Source organism: Antedon bifida, chromosome 7 (assembly GCF_963402885.1).
Source record: "Antedon bifida chromosome 7, ecAntBifi1.1, whole genome shotgun sequence".
NCBI lineage: Eukaryota > Metazoa > Echinodermata > Crinoidea > Comatulida > Antedonidae > Antedon > Antedon bifida.
In genome coordinates, this window is record NC_136232.1 from 9212577 (window position 1) to 9229313 (window position 16737).

Consider the following 16737-nt stretch of genomic DNA (forward strand, 5'->3'; position numbering starts at 1 on the left):
GGTATTAAATACATGTACTATCATATTATTTGCAGGAAGTTAGAAAAAAAAGTTAAATGAAAAAGTATAATTAATGCGATCTGTATTGTGATAAAAGGAATTGTTTATAATTGGATTTGAGTGTATTTAAGTTATTAGTATTTAGTAAGGATTGACTTAAATTAATCCATATTAGAGGACCATGGTATCTGATAGAATTCCGGACTGTGTTATGGGTTCAATTTATTGTGGCGTAATTGTTGGCGTTTCTTGTATTGTAGTTGTGAAATTCATTATTTTTGATGAAGAAATGTTTGAAAATATTTGTGAAGTTGATTGTTTGAATATCTGTGCATAAGTATGGCGATTTGTAATTTATTAATATCGAAGATGTTTAGGGTATTAAGTTTAAAGAAAAGAAATATCCGAGACCCAAAAACGAAGTTTCAGTAATTGTATTCAATTTGTTAAACAATGGTTTGAAGGGGAGTATGTTTATTCAAATATGGATCAAATAAGTTCGTTTTAGATTATAAATGAAGAACCTGTTTTTCAGGTCTCTTTTGTGCCATATGTTGCCTTAATCATGTGTTTAATTTAATTACCGTGTTGTTGATAATTCTACGGTATCTGAAATGTCATTGATTATGGAATAAGTTATTGTATTCAGCTGTTATGGCCTATATTGAACACAGTGGTGAGTGTTTAATGATATTGGCGATATGATATAATAACGCTTGGTATTATTTAGATCTGTGTGATCTCTCCCCCTCCTATAATATGATAAAGTTGAATAGAGCTATAGAGGGCGACATATTTATTTTCCTCCTCTGCTGCCGCCAGGCCTCTGCTGCTGTTGTTCTCTCTCTGTTTACATTTCTCGTCCAAATATTCTGACCGAAAACATCAACAAAACACCATCAGCACCGTAAGTATTTCTATATGATATTTAATGGTAAATTAGGTATGAGTACACATACAATATAATAAATAGTGCTTCTACTAGGCCCTAGGCTAGTATGTAGTAGCAGCACTAGCTAGGCCTAGGCTAGGTAGTAGTAGGATAGGACAGGTCTAGCTAGTAGGGCCTAGCCTAGGCCTAGCCGCTATTAACGGCCTTCCTTGCCAGCAGGGAACTCAAAGTATAGGCCTAGCATATATGCTAAGCCCAACTAGCTAAATAGGCTTAGCCTACCTAGGCCTAGTAGTAGGTAGGCATAGGCCTCACCATATCTCGGTTAGCTCTATTATTATTACCAAAAAAAAAAAAACAAAGAACAGAGAACTGGCAGTGGAGGCCTCTCTACTCTCTAGTAGTAGTATGCTAGAGTCTACTCTATATAGGCCTACATATACTAAACAAAGGAGGTATATTTTTAAATACTACAGTTTATAGTCCTTATCCGAGAAGACTCGTTCTACCATGCCAGAACCAAGGAGCGAGTGAGCAATGGCAATCAATAGAAAATTTAAAATACATACAAAGTATGTTAGACATACTGGTTATTAAAATTATAGTGACATTATAGAAAATTATTTTACTGTATAGTAACGTTTCTTCTCAGGATGGCCAGTCTTAACAGTCTCTCAGTGCCACAGTTTCCAGCTCGCGACTCTCCACAAAGACTTGGAGGTAAAGTCGCAGAACCAGGTCGAGCTAAAGTACCATTAAAACCAGGTAGATCTCTTATGGACTGGGTTCGACTGGGACAAAAATCAGGGCCTGCATTAAATGGTTTGAGAGGGAACCAAATGCCAGTTGTTACGACGGAAGAGCTAGCGAAGCATAACAAAAGAGATGATGCTTGGACTGTACTTAGAGGTATGTTAAGTGGTTATTTTTGTCATTTTTTAACTACTTTTTACAAAAGAGTAGCTACATGCCCTGTGTTTGCCATAGCTACAGTAACAACACCAGAAGAAGGTGCCTGGATGTAAAACTTACTATATTAAGTATAAACCCTTGTCTACTCTATTCAAAACCTTGTTTAGATAAGACTGTTTAACTAGTATAGTATTACCATCAGGTAAACATCAAATATGAAAGGTATTTCAATATGTTCTACTGTTTGTGAAAAGAACTTAAGGACTCAAAGTTTAATAATTTATTTATTTTAGGGCATGTTTACAACATTACCCCGTACATGGAGTACCATCCAGGAGGCGCTGATGAGCTACTCAAGGCTGCAGGAATTGATGGAACTGATCTATTTAATAATGTATGTAAATTCTTTCTTTAATGTTTAATTTTGTATGTACAGTATACTCTATGTATTTTATTTATAATATCTATCCCAATCCCTCCAATCAGGTAAATGAAGAATATGACCTAGCACCTAAACATTCTTTTATTTTTTCAGATACATCAATGGGTCAATTTTGAATCCATGTTATCCTGGTGTTACATTGGCAGCCTTAAAAACTCATTCTCTGTTCCTACAAAGGGTAATTGATGATGTGCCCATATGGACATGATGATGTCATATCACTACCATATTTGAGCATATCACTACCATATTTTGGCACACTTTTTTTGTCTTAACTAGTTTGATAGTGTAGACAGAGCTTTAGACCTATTATAAAATAAAAGTGTGTAAAGCCTCAACATGTTTGAAGGGTTAACTGTCTGAGCTTTTGTTTAAGCATTATCTATGCTTTATGATAGTATAAAATACATAGGATAAATGAAACTACAGTATATAGTTTGTATGTTAACTGGTTTCTGTTTAAATTACAAGATATGTCCTAATACTGAACATTCTCTTGTTTCTTACCAGCTCCCCCAAAGTCCAAACCCAAAGTGTTAACATCATCAAGTTCAGGTATGTTTTAGAATTCATTTCCCCATTTCTACTCCTAGTTAATTTTAATGTATAATAATTATGTAAATTTGCAAATTTAATAAACCCACTACTTCCACAAAATGTATTGTTTTTTGGTATGATGAATGTATTTTAATTTGTTTTAATTTTAGAACCGAAACAACAAGAGATTGAGAAGTATGAAGGAAAACCAAGAGCAAGGTATAGTTGTCAATATGTATTTTATTTCTTTTTTATTGAGAAACATCTTTTATTTTAAACAATATGGTACAGAGCAGTGGCCGTATGCACCAATCACACTTAAAACTCTATCTACACTATCAAACTTTATGTGACAAAAAAAGTATTTCCCTTAAATTGTATTCACTTAGATAGGAGATTTTCTTAATTTTAAGGGTGTTTCCCTTAGCCTAAGTGTCAATAGTGAATATGCTCATAGGCATTTCTTTATTAATAATAATTTCCAGTTATATAGTGCCATTCCAACGATCATTGATTATGGCAATGTGGAGTTAGATGTTATACTATTTAACTACATGCTTCTCCCCTAAGAATCATGTCAGTACTGCCAATTCTAGTGCTTTCTCATTATTGTATTAGTTATTTTTTAAATTAATCACTTGGTTTTCTTATGCATTCTTATTCAGGTATGATTGGTACCAAAACGCTAGCAGTGTCATCATTACAGTTTATGCCAAATGTCAGGTAAGACTCACTGGCAACATAACAACAGTTTTACAATATGATTCAATTCAATTTAAAGATGTATTGTCCCCCAAAAACATGAAAAATGAAGATTAATTAAATCAGACTTTGAATAGGTTATTTTGTAGTTTTAATCAAGTGAATCACTTCCGTAAAAAAAAAACCGGAAAAAATAATGTTTTCACTTATAAAATAACATGAAAAATGGTTAAATTCAACCAAAAATCCATTGGCTGGCAGCCAATTTGACCATTTTTTGCTTTAAATTTCAGTTTTTTCAGGTAAATAATTTTTTTTTCGATCCAATTTTTGGTCGAAGTCAATAACTATTATGTGGCATTAAAATGGCATATTCAACAACAAAAATTGAAAAAAAATATTTTTCAGGGCGACAATACATCTTTAACTAAACATTTATTCTTTCAATTGAAAAAGATGATAATACAAAAAATGAAGGTTAGCAATGAACTGATAGAAACTGACTTTTATTTGAAAAGGCAAAAGCCAAAAAATAAACAACAGTTAGAACAGGATGACTTTAATCTTTTTTTGCTAAAATGACAATACTATTTTTCTGAGCATCATTTCGTTTACTACTTGTAGATGTTGACACCAAATTGCATAATAATTGATAAGACTTCTCAAGACTTTAAAGCCAAAGTTTACCTTGACGATCATATATATTCCTTACACCTTGGTGAGTTATGGATTTTCTTTGTAGAAAAAACTTTTAAAATGCATTATATTCAATTGTTAAATAATCAGCATGAGTGGGAAGACACAAGTTCAATACCCGTCAGTCATTGTTTTTGATAACATTTAATAAACATTACCTTATTGATACTTTATGTCAACATTGTTTTAAATGTTGTGCTTTATTTTGCTAGTAAATGATTGATTAAACCTTTTTTTTCCATTATTTGTGTTTTTTGTGTGTAATTATTATCTTTTTTTTTCTATAGAACTTAATCAACCAGTTACATCAGATTACAAAAGTAAGTCAATTTAGATTATATTTTTATATAATTTTAAATTTTGTATTAAAAGATTATATTTCAGAATTTCAAAATTATAATATTTGTCCTTTTCAATTTAGCACTAATATATTACAATTTGTTGTAGTACAAGTAAGGAAAGGCTCAGTGCATAGATTGGAAATAGTATTACAAAAGATGGAATCTGGGAAACATTGGCAAGGTTTGGGAAAACAAATGGAAGGCCACGGATCTATAATGGAAGCAAAGGAAAAAGGTACTGCTAAAAATGTTTTTTTATTAATTTATTCAATGTTATTTTAAAAGGATAACAGCTCACTTGAAGAGGCCATCTAACTTCCTTTGTAGTACAGTTTAGCTTAGAAGAGAGGGTATGTAATATCGAGTTTAATACTTTTACATTTTTTTCAGAACTGACATTTAGAAATTGTAATGTCAAGAAAGTTGAAAAAGTGACCCATGACACAAAGCTACTGACCTTTGAACTTCCAGAAGGGTCGTGGATGAGTCCTCCGATTGGTTACCATGTATATTTAAAAGCCACAGTTAATGGTATGTTGAATGCATTACTTAAAATGAGTTTTTTTTTTTAATAGTTTTTTGTATATGTGTATTTTTGTCAATTTTGTTCAATGTTTTCAATGTTTGTGTAATTGTTATTGTAAAATGTGTACAATGTTTTTTCCAGGCTTCTGTAGATTAAAAAATTAATTAAAGAAACTGCCATGTAAATTTCGTAATTTTTTATACACTAAATTAAAAAATTTATGTTTTATCAGGTACAGAAGTGAATCGTCCATACACTGTTGTTGAACCAACCATTATAGGAAAACCAATGAACAATACACAGCTGCATCTTATGATAAAGATATACAAAGATGGGCTTTTGACACCAACAGTAGACGCTTTAAAAGAAGGTTAGTATAAGACTTATCGAATTATACCTAAAAAAAAGATGATTTTCTCTCATTTGATCTGTTTCTTGATCTGACCAATTTACAAATTGAGCACACAATAGCTAACAAAAAAAACAGATAATAAATCACATTTGGATTTCTGTACGGTTTAAACATTTTAATTTGACTTCTTTCACCAACTAAACCTTTTCTTCTGCCTTCTTTTATAAATTTCATTCTAATCATACTATTGCTAATTTAATCCTGTTTTTCATTGTAGGTGGTGTTATTGAGATAAGTGACTATGAAGGTTCTTTTGTAGAATCCAGACTGGATAGTTGTCAAGATTTAGTTCTACTAGCAGCAGGGAGTGGTTTTACCCCAATGATCAGACTAATACATACAAGTCTTACCTCAAATTCTAATAGGTATTAATACTATTCAAGATGTATTGTCACCCAAAAACATGAAAAATGAAGATTTTTTTATTTTAATCATTTCGGCAATAGACATGATAAACTTGACAAAACATAGAAAAATATAATATAAAGTAAATCAAACTTTAAATAGGTTATTTTGTACTTAGAAAAAAAAAATAACATAATAAATTGTTAAATTTAACCAAGATCCATTGGCTGGCAGCAAATTTGACCCCGTTTTGCTTTAAATTACAGTTTTTCAGGTAAATAAATTTGGATTAGACTATTATGCGACATTAAAATGGCATATTCAACAAAGAAATTTCAAAAATTATTTTTCAGGGGGAACATCTTTAAATGTTATTATCTTTAAAACTAATTAAAGAACATTAATAGGTTTCTTCAGTGTCTTGATATCATGACTTTTGTAAAACTGTAAAGTGTTTTTGTTGGTTTTTTTTTCAGAAAAGTTAAACTGTTGTTCTTCAACAAAACAGAAAAAGATATTTTATGGCAACAAGAACTAGAAATTCTATCAGAAAAAGATAAAAGGTATTTTACAGATTCTGCATGTGTAAACAAAACTTAAATATGTTTTGGTTTTAAGTTATTTATTTTTAATTGATATCAAATCATCTTTTTAATCACTAGGCTTGAAGTAGCTCACATATTATCAAATCCAGATTCCACATGGAAGGGTCTGACAGGGAGAATACGGAATGAAATCCTTAAGGAACACTTAAACAATCAACCTGGCTTTGCTAAAACCCAACTAATTTGCATTTGTGGACCAACTCCTTTTACCAGCACTGCTTTAACGTACGTATATCTTGTTATTTTTGTAAAGCTCTGTCTACATTATCAAACTAGTTTAACCAAAAAAGTGTGATGTGCCTAAATATGGCAGTGATATGCTCAATTATGGTAGTGATATGACATCATCATGTCCATATATGGGCACATCACATTTTTTGTCACATAAAGTTTGATAGTGTTGACAGAGCTTAACGTAAACAAATTATTAGTTGACTTTCCTGTTTTGGTTGAAGCAGGTGCGTTCTATATTAAGACTTTACGCTTATACAAACATGAAAGGCTAGGGAACAATACATACATCTGTACATGCCCACAAACCAATTGGTTATATGGATGAAAATTTGTATAGTATCACAAATTTGATTGTTTTGTAGGCATGTGCAGATGAATGTCACGCTCTGTTGCATATTTGTCTTTAGAGAAGATATTGGCTGTTTTACACTATTTACCAGACAGCGTTCTATTGTCGATGACACTGAGCAATGTTATTTACACCAACTATCAATGTTATTTTGAAATATCATATTTTACATTTTAAGGCAACGAAAAGTTGTTTATAAGTAACAAGTAACATAAAATAACGATTATATTTTGAAAAAATTAACATTTTATTAATATTCTTATTTGGAATTGGTGTCTCAAGAGTGAAAGATTTGAAAGCCATATTATATATTTATTCTGTCCAATCAGCATTCAGAATTCATGATTTGTATTTATTCTATCTAATCAGAAGTCATGACATGTATTTATTCTATCCAATCAGAAGTCATAACATGTATTTATTCTATCCAATCAACAGTCAGAATTCATGATTTGTATTTATTCTGTCCAATCAATAATCAGAATTCATGATTTGTATTCTATCCAATCAGCAGTCAGAATTCATGATTTGTATTTATTCTATCCAATCAGCAATCAATAGCAAAAGTTTTCTGAATCATACTATAATTCACAGTTCTCCAAACATTTGTGCCAAAAAGGTTTTCAATAATTTAAAAAGAATGTTTACATACTCTGTTTTGAACTTGTACACATACTTATTTGATTTCTTACTGTATTCCATATCATACATGCGACATGAAGTATGAAAGTCATTGTAAATTCCCCAAAATAGTTGTTTTAATAGGCTATATTTTCAGTTTCACCGTAGTGCAACACATAATTTGTTACTAAGAAATACAATGTAACCATTAAAAATACACACAAAAAAAACAAGTTTATCAAAACAGCAACATTTTACTTAAACTGAATACATTACCAAATTAATATTTTTCACAAAATGATTTTACTTTAGAATTAAATAAAAATATTTACTTTATGTTACAGGGTTGTTAAGCAGTTTGGGTATAGTATGGAATCTCTTCATCTTTTTACAGCATAGACATACAGTAGCATTGTGTTACATATTAGCACCAAAAACTTGTGGAAACTAAAAATGCATTTTAAAACGTTTTACAACATCACAATATTTATTTGTGAAATTCAATGTATCTCCCTCCACTTTCACAAATTTAATTTAAAAAAAACGTCCAAAATAGTGTGCGCTATTTGACTTTGTGGTATTCACAATAAAGACTCACCGATTACGATAGTTATTAAATATACATATATATAATTAAACAGGCACAGAATAAATTCTAAACCACCCGGTGATATATATATTTAGATTTTATATATTGTTGTTAGACGGTCTTTCAAATTTTATATTTGTTTTGTATTTTGTCCATGTTTGTGTGGTATATATGTGTATTTGTATGCTTTTATATTGTAGTATGAATTATTTTTACGAGACTTTCAATAATAATAATAATATATAGCCTTAGCAATTGCAATCATAAATGACATTTTGTGTATTAGTTTTGTTTGTACATCATTGAGAATGCCAGTGGATTGCACTTTCGCAGAACAGCATTAAGTAGCTTTAGATTTGCTAGGACCTAGTGTAATATTGTGGTCCTGGCCTGGCCCTAGAATCCCCTAAATCTGTTTCAAGGAATTGGGTGGGGAATGTCTAAATTAAATGAATGAATTAACATTGGTCAGATGTTTTGCCCTACTCTGACGTAATTTGTACTTTATATTAAGCACATTGAGAAAACTCGCGAATTCTCAGGTGGGACCCCGTACCCACGACCTCCAGATCACTAGCCTGGCGTTCATACCTCTAGACCACCGAGCTTACGCTGATGGCTAGGGGTTAGATTTGAGCCCAAGTAAGCAGCGGGTACTGCACCAACAGGATTGTAATTGTAAGTACTGTGGAGTAGCAAAACCCGAGAATTACTTGCGAGTATTACGTCAGAGTAGGGCAAATATCTGACTAATTACCCAACACCCTGACGCAAAGCTACTCTACAGTAGTTACAAACAATTACAATCCTAGTTCCTAAGTCGTTGTTCTCTAAAGAGGTGATCCATTTAAGACCCAAATTTAATGTTTCTTTACGTAATCATCAAGTGTAATTGTTTTATGGTACACATTTCAAGTCGTATCCATCTTTTCGCAAGATACCATGCATTCACGGTATTTAACCAGAAGTTGATGTTTCATGTTGTGATGGTACCGTTTCTTCTTTAAACACTTCAACTGGTTTTGTACGCGGTTTACCCCAGGCAACCTTTGCTTGTCGGGAACTCGCCACTTGCCCTGTCTTCGCTGTTGTCATATTCGTTTGAGGATCTCTCTAAAATAAATATCAGAAAAAAAGTAAAATGTAATGCCACATATATGATAGTTGATAAGTGGGTATTCCAGTGTCCGTACTTAAAGGTGATTTCCTGCCCTGGTGCTGTCGGTAATGTAGCTCGTTTAGTATTGAACTTTTTAAAGACTGGTACACAATACAATAACGTTCGATCCAAAAAACTCAACATAACTCCGGTGTGTACCAACCCCCAAAACACAACGAAAATTAAAAACAATTTCACAGACCTTTTGGTTTGATGGATTGCTATCCGTGTGTAAAGCAACGTTTAATTTCTTAGCCGACCATCTTTGTTTTGCCGCACGGACCTTAAAAAAAATAAAAATCAAAGCTCCGATGTTAAATCCACGAACTACCTAAACTTACTGACGTCACCAAATTCGTGCAACTTGTTGTACCTCATTTGCCATGCGTTATCATGGTTATTTCGGGTACCATTGAAAACGAGAGACTGCGTCAACGTCAGATAGTAGTCGTTCAAAGTCGTCCATTCCAACGCGTTTTTATTATCAATCCTGTAACGCGGCATATACCTACTTCGTTATCCATAACACAGTATACAATAAAGATGAAAACGCCTTGTAACGAGTTGGTGACGGCAAATATGTATTCGATGACCATGGAGTCTGTAGCTGAGATGAGGGGGCCAGTTATCCACGCTACCCCCAGCAGAGGTAGTAACATTAGTGTTCCCTTCACTGCCGATCTTGGGAGAAAAAATGCAAAATACTAGGCCTACGTCATTTATGATTGTATCGTTGTCATCAACATTTAATAGTGACAATTTTGTTTGTCACTTTACCAGTATAAAGGCCAGTTAAAGGCAAATTTACACAGACGAGCGGTAACGGTAAGCGGAATACCGCGTAGTTTGTCCCACGTAGAATCTGTATTCATCCCGAGCGGAAACTGCCCGTACGCTCCACGTTGTGTAATGGTCATAAGGAATATTTGTATTACCGCTCGTCTGTGTAAATTGGCCTTTACCATGATAAATTTAATTTTAATTAGACCTACAATATTTGTTCAACGTGATTATCATCATTATCACTACCACCATATTCATCATTTTCAATATATATTACAATCATCATTATTAATACTCTACTTTATCTTCCTACATTAATTAAACTTACTTTGTTTTATTATGCTGTTTTTGCGTATTGTCGGACTTGGTGTGTACTGTCTTTGATCGTTGATAGATTATACGAATTAGAAATCCCAAAGAAATAATGTTGAACTAAACAAAGAAATCATGAATCGATTATCAATTATTGGGCAAAGCGTGTATGACGAGATATATACTTATTTTCTACTTCTCAGCTCAGAAGAAATTAGAAAAGACGCATTTTCGCTTCCTGGCACGCACTATTCACCCACAAAAAGAAACTACTAAAACATTCTTAAGCTCTGTCTACACTACCAAACTAGTTTGACAAAAAAAAGTTTGATGTGCCCAAATATGGTAGTGATATGACCTCATCATGTCCACATTTTTATCAGATACATTTGATAGTGTAGACAGAGCTTTATTAAAAATATTTCTATGCTTACCATTTCGATAGCAATGACTGGTAAAATAACTGCCCAAACGCCGTCCTCGCTCAACCAACACCTTTAAAACAGTAGGCCTATTAGTATTATGTTGTTGATTACGCTTGGTTCCCACTTGGACACAGCGCAACGACGTAAGCGCAATGCAAGGAGGTAAGCGCAACACAAGGACGTAAGCGCAACACAAGGACGTAAGCGTAACGAAAGTAATTTGACCAATCATGACGCGATGGATTGTCATTGATCAACTAGCTTGCGTTGCGCGCACGTCCTTGCGTTGCGTCTAGTGAGAAGTTTATATCATTAAACAGTACTTCAAGAATTCCGAAATCGGAGTTTCAAAGAGATGTGTTGAACAGTTTATCACAACACCGGTTATTTTATAAGCATGCGCCGACATTCGTTACGCATGGTTGCTTCGTAGTTTTCGACGTCACGTATGATCAAATAGTACCTATATACTTTTAACCAATGTTAGAATGTTCCTATTATAGCAAATGTTTGCACCACGTGCACCACATTTTTTTTTTTTTTAAATGTGTGGAAAAACCAATAAAACAAAACAAACAAACAAAAAACAAAAACCACATGTTAAAGCGTGGTTCCCACTAGCGACGCAACGTAACGCAACGCTATTATATTACGTATTGACGCAAAGTGCTTATTGCGTAATCACAAATGGGAACCGACGACGCAACAGTGCTGCAAAAATCGCAGGTCTGATTTCACGCAGGCGGGAGCAAACACAATGATTGGAAGGGCATTTTCTTTCGTTGTGTAGATTGCGTTACGTTTAGCTTGGTTCCCATTATGACGCAACGCAAAGACGTAGACGCAACGCAAGCGAGATGACCAATGGCAAGCGACAGTTCGATGATCCATCGCGTTGTAATTGGAAAACTCGCTTGTGTTGCATCCTAGTGGGAACCACACTTTACCCGTAGGTAAGCTACACTTACACGTCGGATGAATCGGGGGCGTACATTTCGGTTTTGGACACCAACAATATTGCAACCAACACAAGTGGCGTTCCATAACAAACCAGTAGGTAGTTGCGGATTTTGTTGAATTTACTTGGTGTTTTCTTCACTACTTTGAATATCAAATACACCGCTTCCGCCAGCATCCACATCAAGGAATTCAGGAGGAATAGATGTAATAAAACGGCGACAGTTTTACAGGCCGCCTGACGAATAGACAAAAAAAGGAAAGAGAAAATGAAATGCCTTAGGCCTAATATCAATAACAAAAAGATAAACTTTAAGCTACAGTATATGACTTTTTGAACTTATCTTTTTTAATTTCAGTTTATTTCTTAAAACAAACCAATATTATCTATGTTATTCTACTCCTCCTATTCACCTCATTTTATTTTGTAGTCAAATATATTATACCACAATATTACATGGTTAAAGATGTTCTCGTACTCCATTATAATTACATTAACACAATTTAAATAAATTACCGCAGTTGAGCAGTGTACATCAATTCCCTACTCAAATAAATAAGTGAGCTGTAATGTTAACTGCCTTGTTCCAAAATTTCAAAATTAAATATTTCAGAAATACGTAAATAGTTTAATATTTCAAATCAATATCGCACGTTAATGTAGGCCTAATATTTATATATTAAAATTTGTTATGGCGAACATTTAATAATCGAAAAATAAATAATACGTGACTTTGAAATAACTTAAGTATCCTTTCATATACGTTCATATATTGTACACTAATTATTCTTAGTGGTTCTCGACATTATCGTAAATTTATAAAATAATATACGTTTTTACCGTGTCCTTGGCGTATTGAATTCCACCAATGAACAAAATATAAAATATTAACATATTTCCAACCAAGTTTTTATGAATTGCGTTCCTTAATGATTTCCAGAGCTCTCTGTAGAAATAAAATCCACATTATTCATTTTCATTATTTTATTCATTATTTCGTTTTTTTAGAATACCATCGGTCACAAAATTAAGATTTTTATTGGATAAAATCTTCGAAAATCAAAACGTAGGCCTTAACATAAACAGTCAGAAATAAAAATGTAGAGTATAAATGTTAACACTCGTATCACAACTAATGTTACTTTGGAAAAGTGCACTCCTTCATATTCTCAGGGTTCGGGTTCGTGCTTTAGATTTTTCAGAAATTCATTGGTGACGTAATAGGCCTACCGGTGACGTAATAGGCCTACCGGTGACGTAATAAACCTACCGGTGACGTAATACGTTACCTGAAAAATATGTAGGTTACAGCGGTAAAGATGAGCGCTACGATTGAGATACTTAGACCGACGTAAGTGATGTAAGATAACAAAGTTTGGTGTTCAGACTCCAGGCTAGATGTCTATATAAGAAGAAAAACAATAACAATGTTTTTGTACCTGAATTGTTATTTCATAAAGGGTGGTTCCCACTATTGACGCAAGCACGTACGCGCAACGCAAGCGAGTTGACCAATGACAAGCCACTATAATCCATCGCTCGTGCTTGAACCAAGCTTTAATTGGGTTTAAAAGACGTACGTCGTACGGGCAACGTATTGACAAATCATAAGCTTGTCCTTCGCTTCTGATTGGTCAAATTACTTGCGGCGCGCTACGTCCTTAGGTTGCGTCATATGCGAACAAAAAAAAATGTTATGTTGAAATTCAATCTCTAAAACGTTCAACTAAAAATCGTCTGTCATTTGGTGGAAAATGAGATTTAAATCAGTAAAATAATCGTACATTTGTTTTGAATTTCGAAAAATGTGACTGAGTACACATTTCCTATACATAACAAAGGATAAATACACGACAACTATAACCACCTTTTCCTGCCAATTCCCGCCCTACACTTTTCTCACCTGCGTACTAACACGCATCAGGACGCCAAAGCTCGTCAGGTGGTTACAAGTACAACGAACCAAGCTATCAAAAACGTTCGAATCCGTGTGACATCCGTCAAACGACCAAACGCTGAAGATGTGGAAAATTACATAGGAAATGAGTTACTTATAATAATGTGAGATTTGTATTGTCGTTTACCTTGAACGTGTACGAGGAAATGAAAAATTGTATAACAAATATCGTAGATGTCCGTCGTGTTAAATGCACCTGAGTTAATTTACTAAGAGAAGAAATTAGTTAGACCGTGTATCCGACGATTAAATCGCTATTCAAATTTGTTAATACACTCTGTAAGTGTACGGTATATATATATATTATAATCATCCTTTATTTCAAATAAAAAAAACATAAGAATGCAACAAACATCTCATGTCACAGCTTGGAGGACCGAGCATATACAGGGCAAAACAAGACAACAAATAGAAAGCTCTTAAAATAAGAAGGTAAAAATACATAAAATTCAGATTGCTATAAAAAACAAGGCCAACAGCCATAAGTCGCGTGCTAAAGCGCATAGTGATACCGGACCGACAGACAGACCGACAGACAGACCGACCGACCGACATAGTGAACTATAGAGTCGCGTCCACGCGACTAAAAATTACATTATTAGGGAACAATTTTCCCACGTAGGTTTAAGGCGGGCATTCCATATAGTATATAGCTACATACCAATGCCGTTTACATAAGTTATTTCGCACGGCACAAACGATGTGCCTGTGAGAAACAGGTTTTATTGATAATTACGATTTTAATTAGAAATTCACAATGCAAACTTCAGAATCTATTGTGAGTTTTGTATGTTCAGTGTTTTCTTGTTCTGTATGTACTGCTTTGAGATTAAACAAAATGTAGAGACAGTCACACTCGCGCGGTTACGATATAACGTGCAACAATTATACTATTTAATTACATAACAATGATAATTTATGTTACCTTGTGTTATATTCAGGATCGAGAAAGGCACAATGTAACGATGCTCCTTCTGTTTCAGAAATATTAGCCTGTCGATGAAAATATATAACTTATTTTGATTAAATTACCTTTTATTAATAAAAAACATTTTAAAAATATTAAGACACACAGATATTTATTGAATTGATTTGATTTCGAAACCATAACATACATAAAGAAAAACACAGATAAAACAAACTATGTGGTATTAGTATGGTACAGGGATAGCCCTCTAAATCCCCAAAAGAGGATTTACCCAATTGTGGCTACAACCTCCGCCCTCAACTAATTCTCATCCCCTTCTACAGAACAGGTCCTCTCCAGGAACCGCTTCCCTCACATCACCTTGCTTTGTCTTATTTTAAACATGAACCAACCTTAATCGGTATGTTGTATGTAACGTTCGCCTTTAGTCTCGTCTCGTCGATAGCGAATACACTTATTGACAGGTAATTCGTTACCAACTCATATCGATCAACTTCAAGCGATGTAAATCTAAAAAAAATAAAATTGTCGTTCGTGTTTTAGAAAGTTATGAATTTAAAACATGGCTAAATGATCATGGAAAAAAATATAAATAAAAAAGCAAAAAAACAAAAAAATAAAAACAATACTCATGTTAGGCCTATAAATAGTACGTGAGATATTAATGGAAATTGTATGTTATTTTACTTAGTAAAATTAAAACAGTCAAACGATAACTATACCGTATAGCTGTATATGATGGATACCCAGACCTCTTAAAAAAAAAAAAAAAAAAACCCTTTTTAATTTCCCTGATCTGTTTCCTGACTATCTTTCAAGTTGTACAGATTTGATTGTTTTTTAGGCCTCTGTATTTATATATTTCGTATTTTAAATTATTTTTATATGTATTTTATAATATTTATATTATAAAATAAAACAAGTTTTACCGACTGTCTGCTGTCACTGATACATTCACAGGATGGTCAGACCCCCAGTAATTTGCCATCACTATTACAGGACCTGTTATAATAAATGAAATATATAACATGCTAGTATAACTTTGCATATTATTAATTAGCACAGTGTAAGTAACAGTAGCAGTATTTGTGAAACGAGGGAACGTTAATCGAAGAGGAGGTTACCATCGCGTAGCAGTACGTGTTCCACATGATGTTTAGACAAAATAAAGTGATGAAAAAAGTTCAGAATCTCTGTGCGCATGCGTCGAGAAAGTGTGTGCGTCAACAACTGCTTTATATATTTACTTAGTTTTATTTAACAATTTGTATTGTTATTTCAGTAATAGAAATAAGAGTTATTAATTGGTCAGATGTTTTGCCCTACTCTAATTAATTTGTTAAGTCGATCGAACTAATATTACAAAAATGAAATCGTTTTTTATAACATCAATTGCCGCCGGTTTTAGCCACGTTGGTACTATGCACACCTGTAGTCTATCTTTTAATCAATTCAAACTGCAATTATACATAGAATTGATTTTGTAACTACAAAATAGTAGTTAACGGCGGAATTAACTTGTTACAAACCGGATTTTAGTCGTGATTAAATGCACAGCATTTAAGTTACATTATTATTTACATTTTATATACAGTATGAAATGTGAAGTGTTTATCTGATCTCATTCGTAGAATATTATGTGGCGCCATACGCAGCATGACACTTTTGCTTTGTAATTTGCTGCAATGCTGCCCCATAGAACATACCGCCGCACCAATTTTTTACCATAGTATCGCACGTCATATACGCCTAAATGGATGACACCAATGCATACTGCAGGCTCAACCAAATAAATTTTAACTTTCAATGTTTAGAGTTATATTGTCGAAATGAAAACATCTCATCTTCCCAAATATGTAATTGTAGACTTAGGTAAATGAGCTCCTCGGTACAAATAAGTAGGCCTACCGCATAATTGTCGCAAAGCGTCGCACATTGTAATAATCGCCGCACGACTTGTCGCACTTTGTAAACGTTGTCGCACGTTGTAAGACGCCACCCACCGCGTTGAA

General features: G+C 33.4%; 1 protein-coding gene across 3 annotated transcripts; it reads left to right on the plus strand.

The window, feature by feature from the left end:
• The first annotated feature begins 822 nt into the window (after positions 1-822).
• On the plus strand, positions 823-8440 carry LOC144847709 (cytochrome b5 reductase 4-like). 3 transcript variants are annotated; one of them, XM_078704204.1, is made up of 16 exons: positions 823-907; positions 1545-1801; positions 2098-2198; positions 2340-2424; positions 2757-2801; positions 2954-3002; positions 3449-3506; positions 4110-4203; positions 4469-4501; positions 4629-4757; positions 4913-5053; positions 5281-5418; positions 5678-5825; positions 6282-6368; positions 6468-6635; positions 7959-8440. In XM_078704204.1, the coding sequence occupies exons 2-16, from the start codon at positions 1546-1548 to the stop codon at positions 8011-8013; spliced, it is 1587 nt and encodes a 528-aa protein (XP_078560330.1). In that variant the 5' UTR covers positions 823-907; position 1545; the 3' UTR covers positions 8014-8440. The 3 variants fall into 3 exon arrangements, with proteins under 3 accessions (XP_078560330.1, XP_078560332.1, XP_078560329.1); XM_078704206.1 differs by lacking the exon at positions 823-907 and adding an exon at positions 1208-1216; XM_078704203.1 differs by lacking the exon at positions 823-907 and adding an exon at positions 1268-1347.
• The last annotated feature ends 8297 nt before the right edge of the window (positions 8441-16737 follow it).

Coding starts and splice junctions, on each gene's coding strand:
- LOC144847709 (XM_078704203.1), top strand. CDS start 1,301: ATGCTAGAGTCTACTCTATATAGGCCTACATATACTAAACAAAGGAG. Junction 4,502..4,628: donor AGTTACATCAGATTACAAAA/GTAAGTCAATTT, acceptor AATTTGTTGTAG/TACAAGTAAGGAAAGGCTCA. Junction 5,826..6,281: donor CTTACCTCAAATTCTAATAG/GTATTAATACTA, acceptor TTTTTTTTTCAG/AAAAGTTAAACTGTTGTTCT.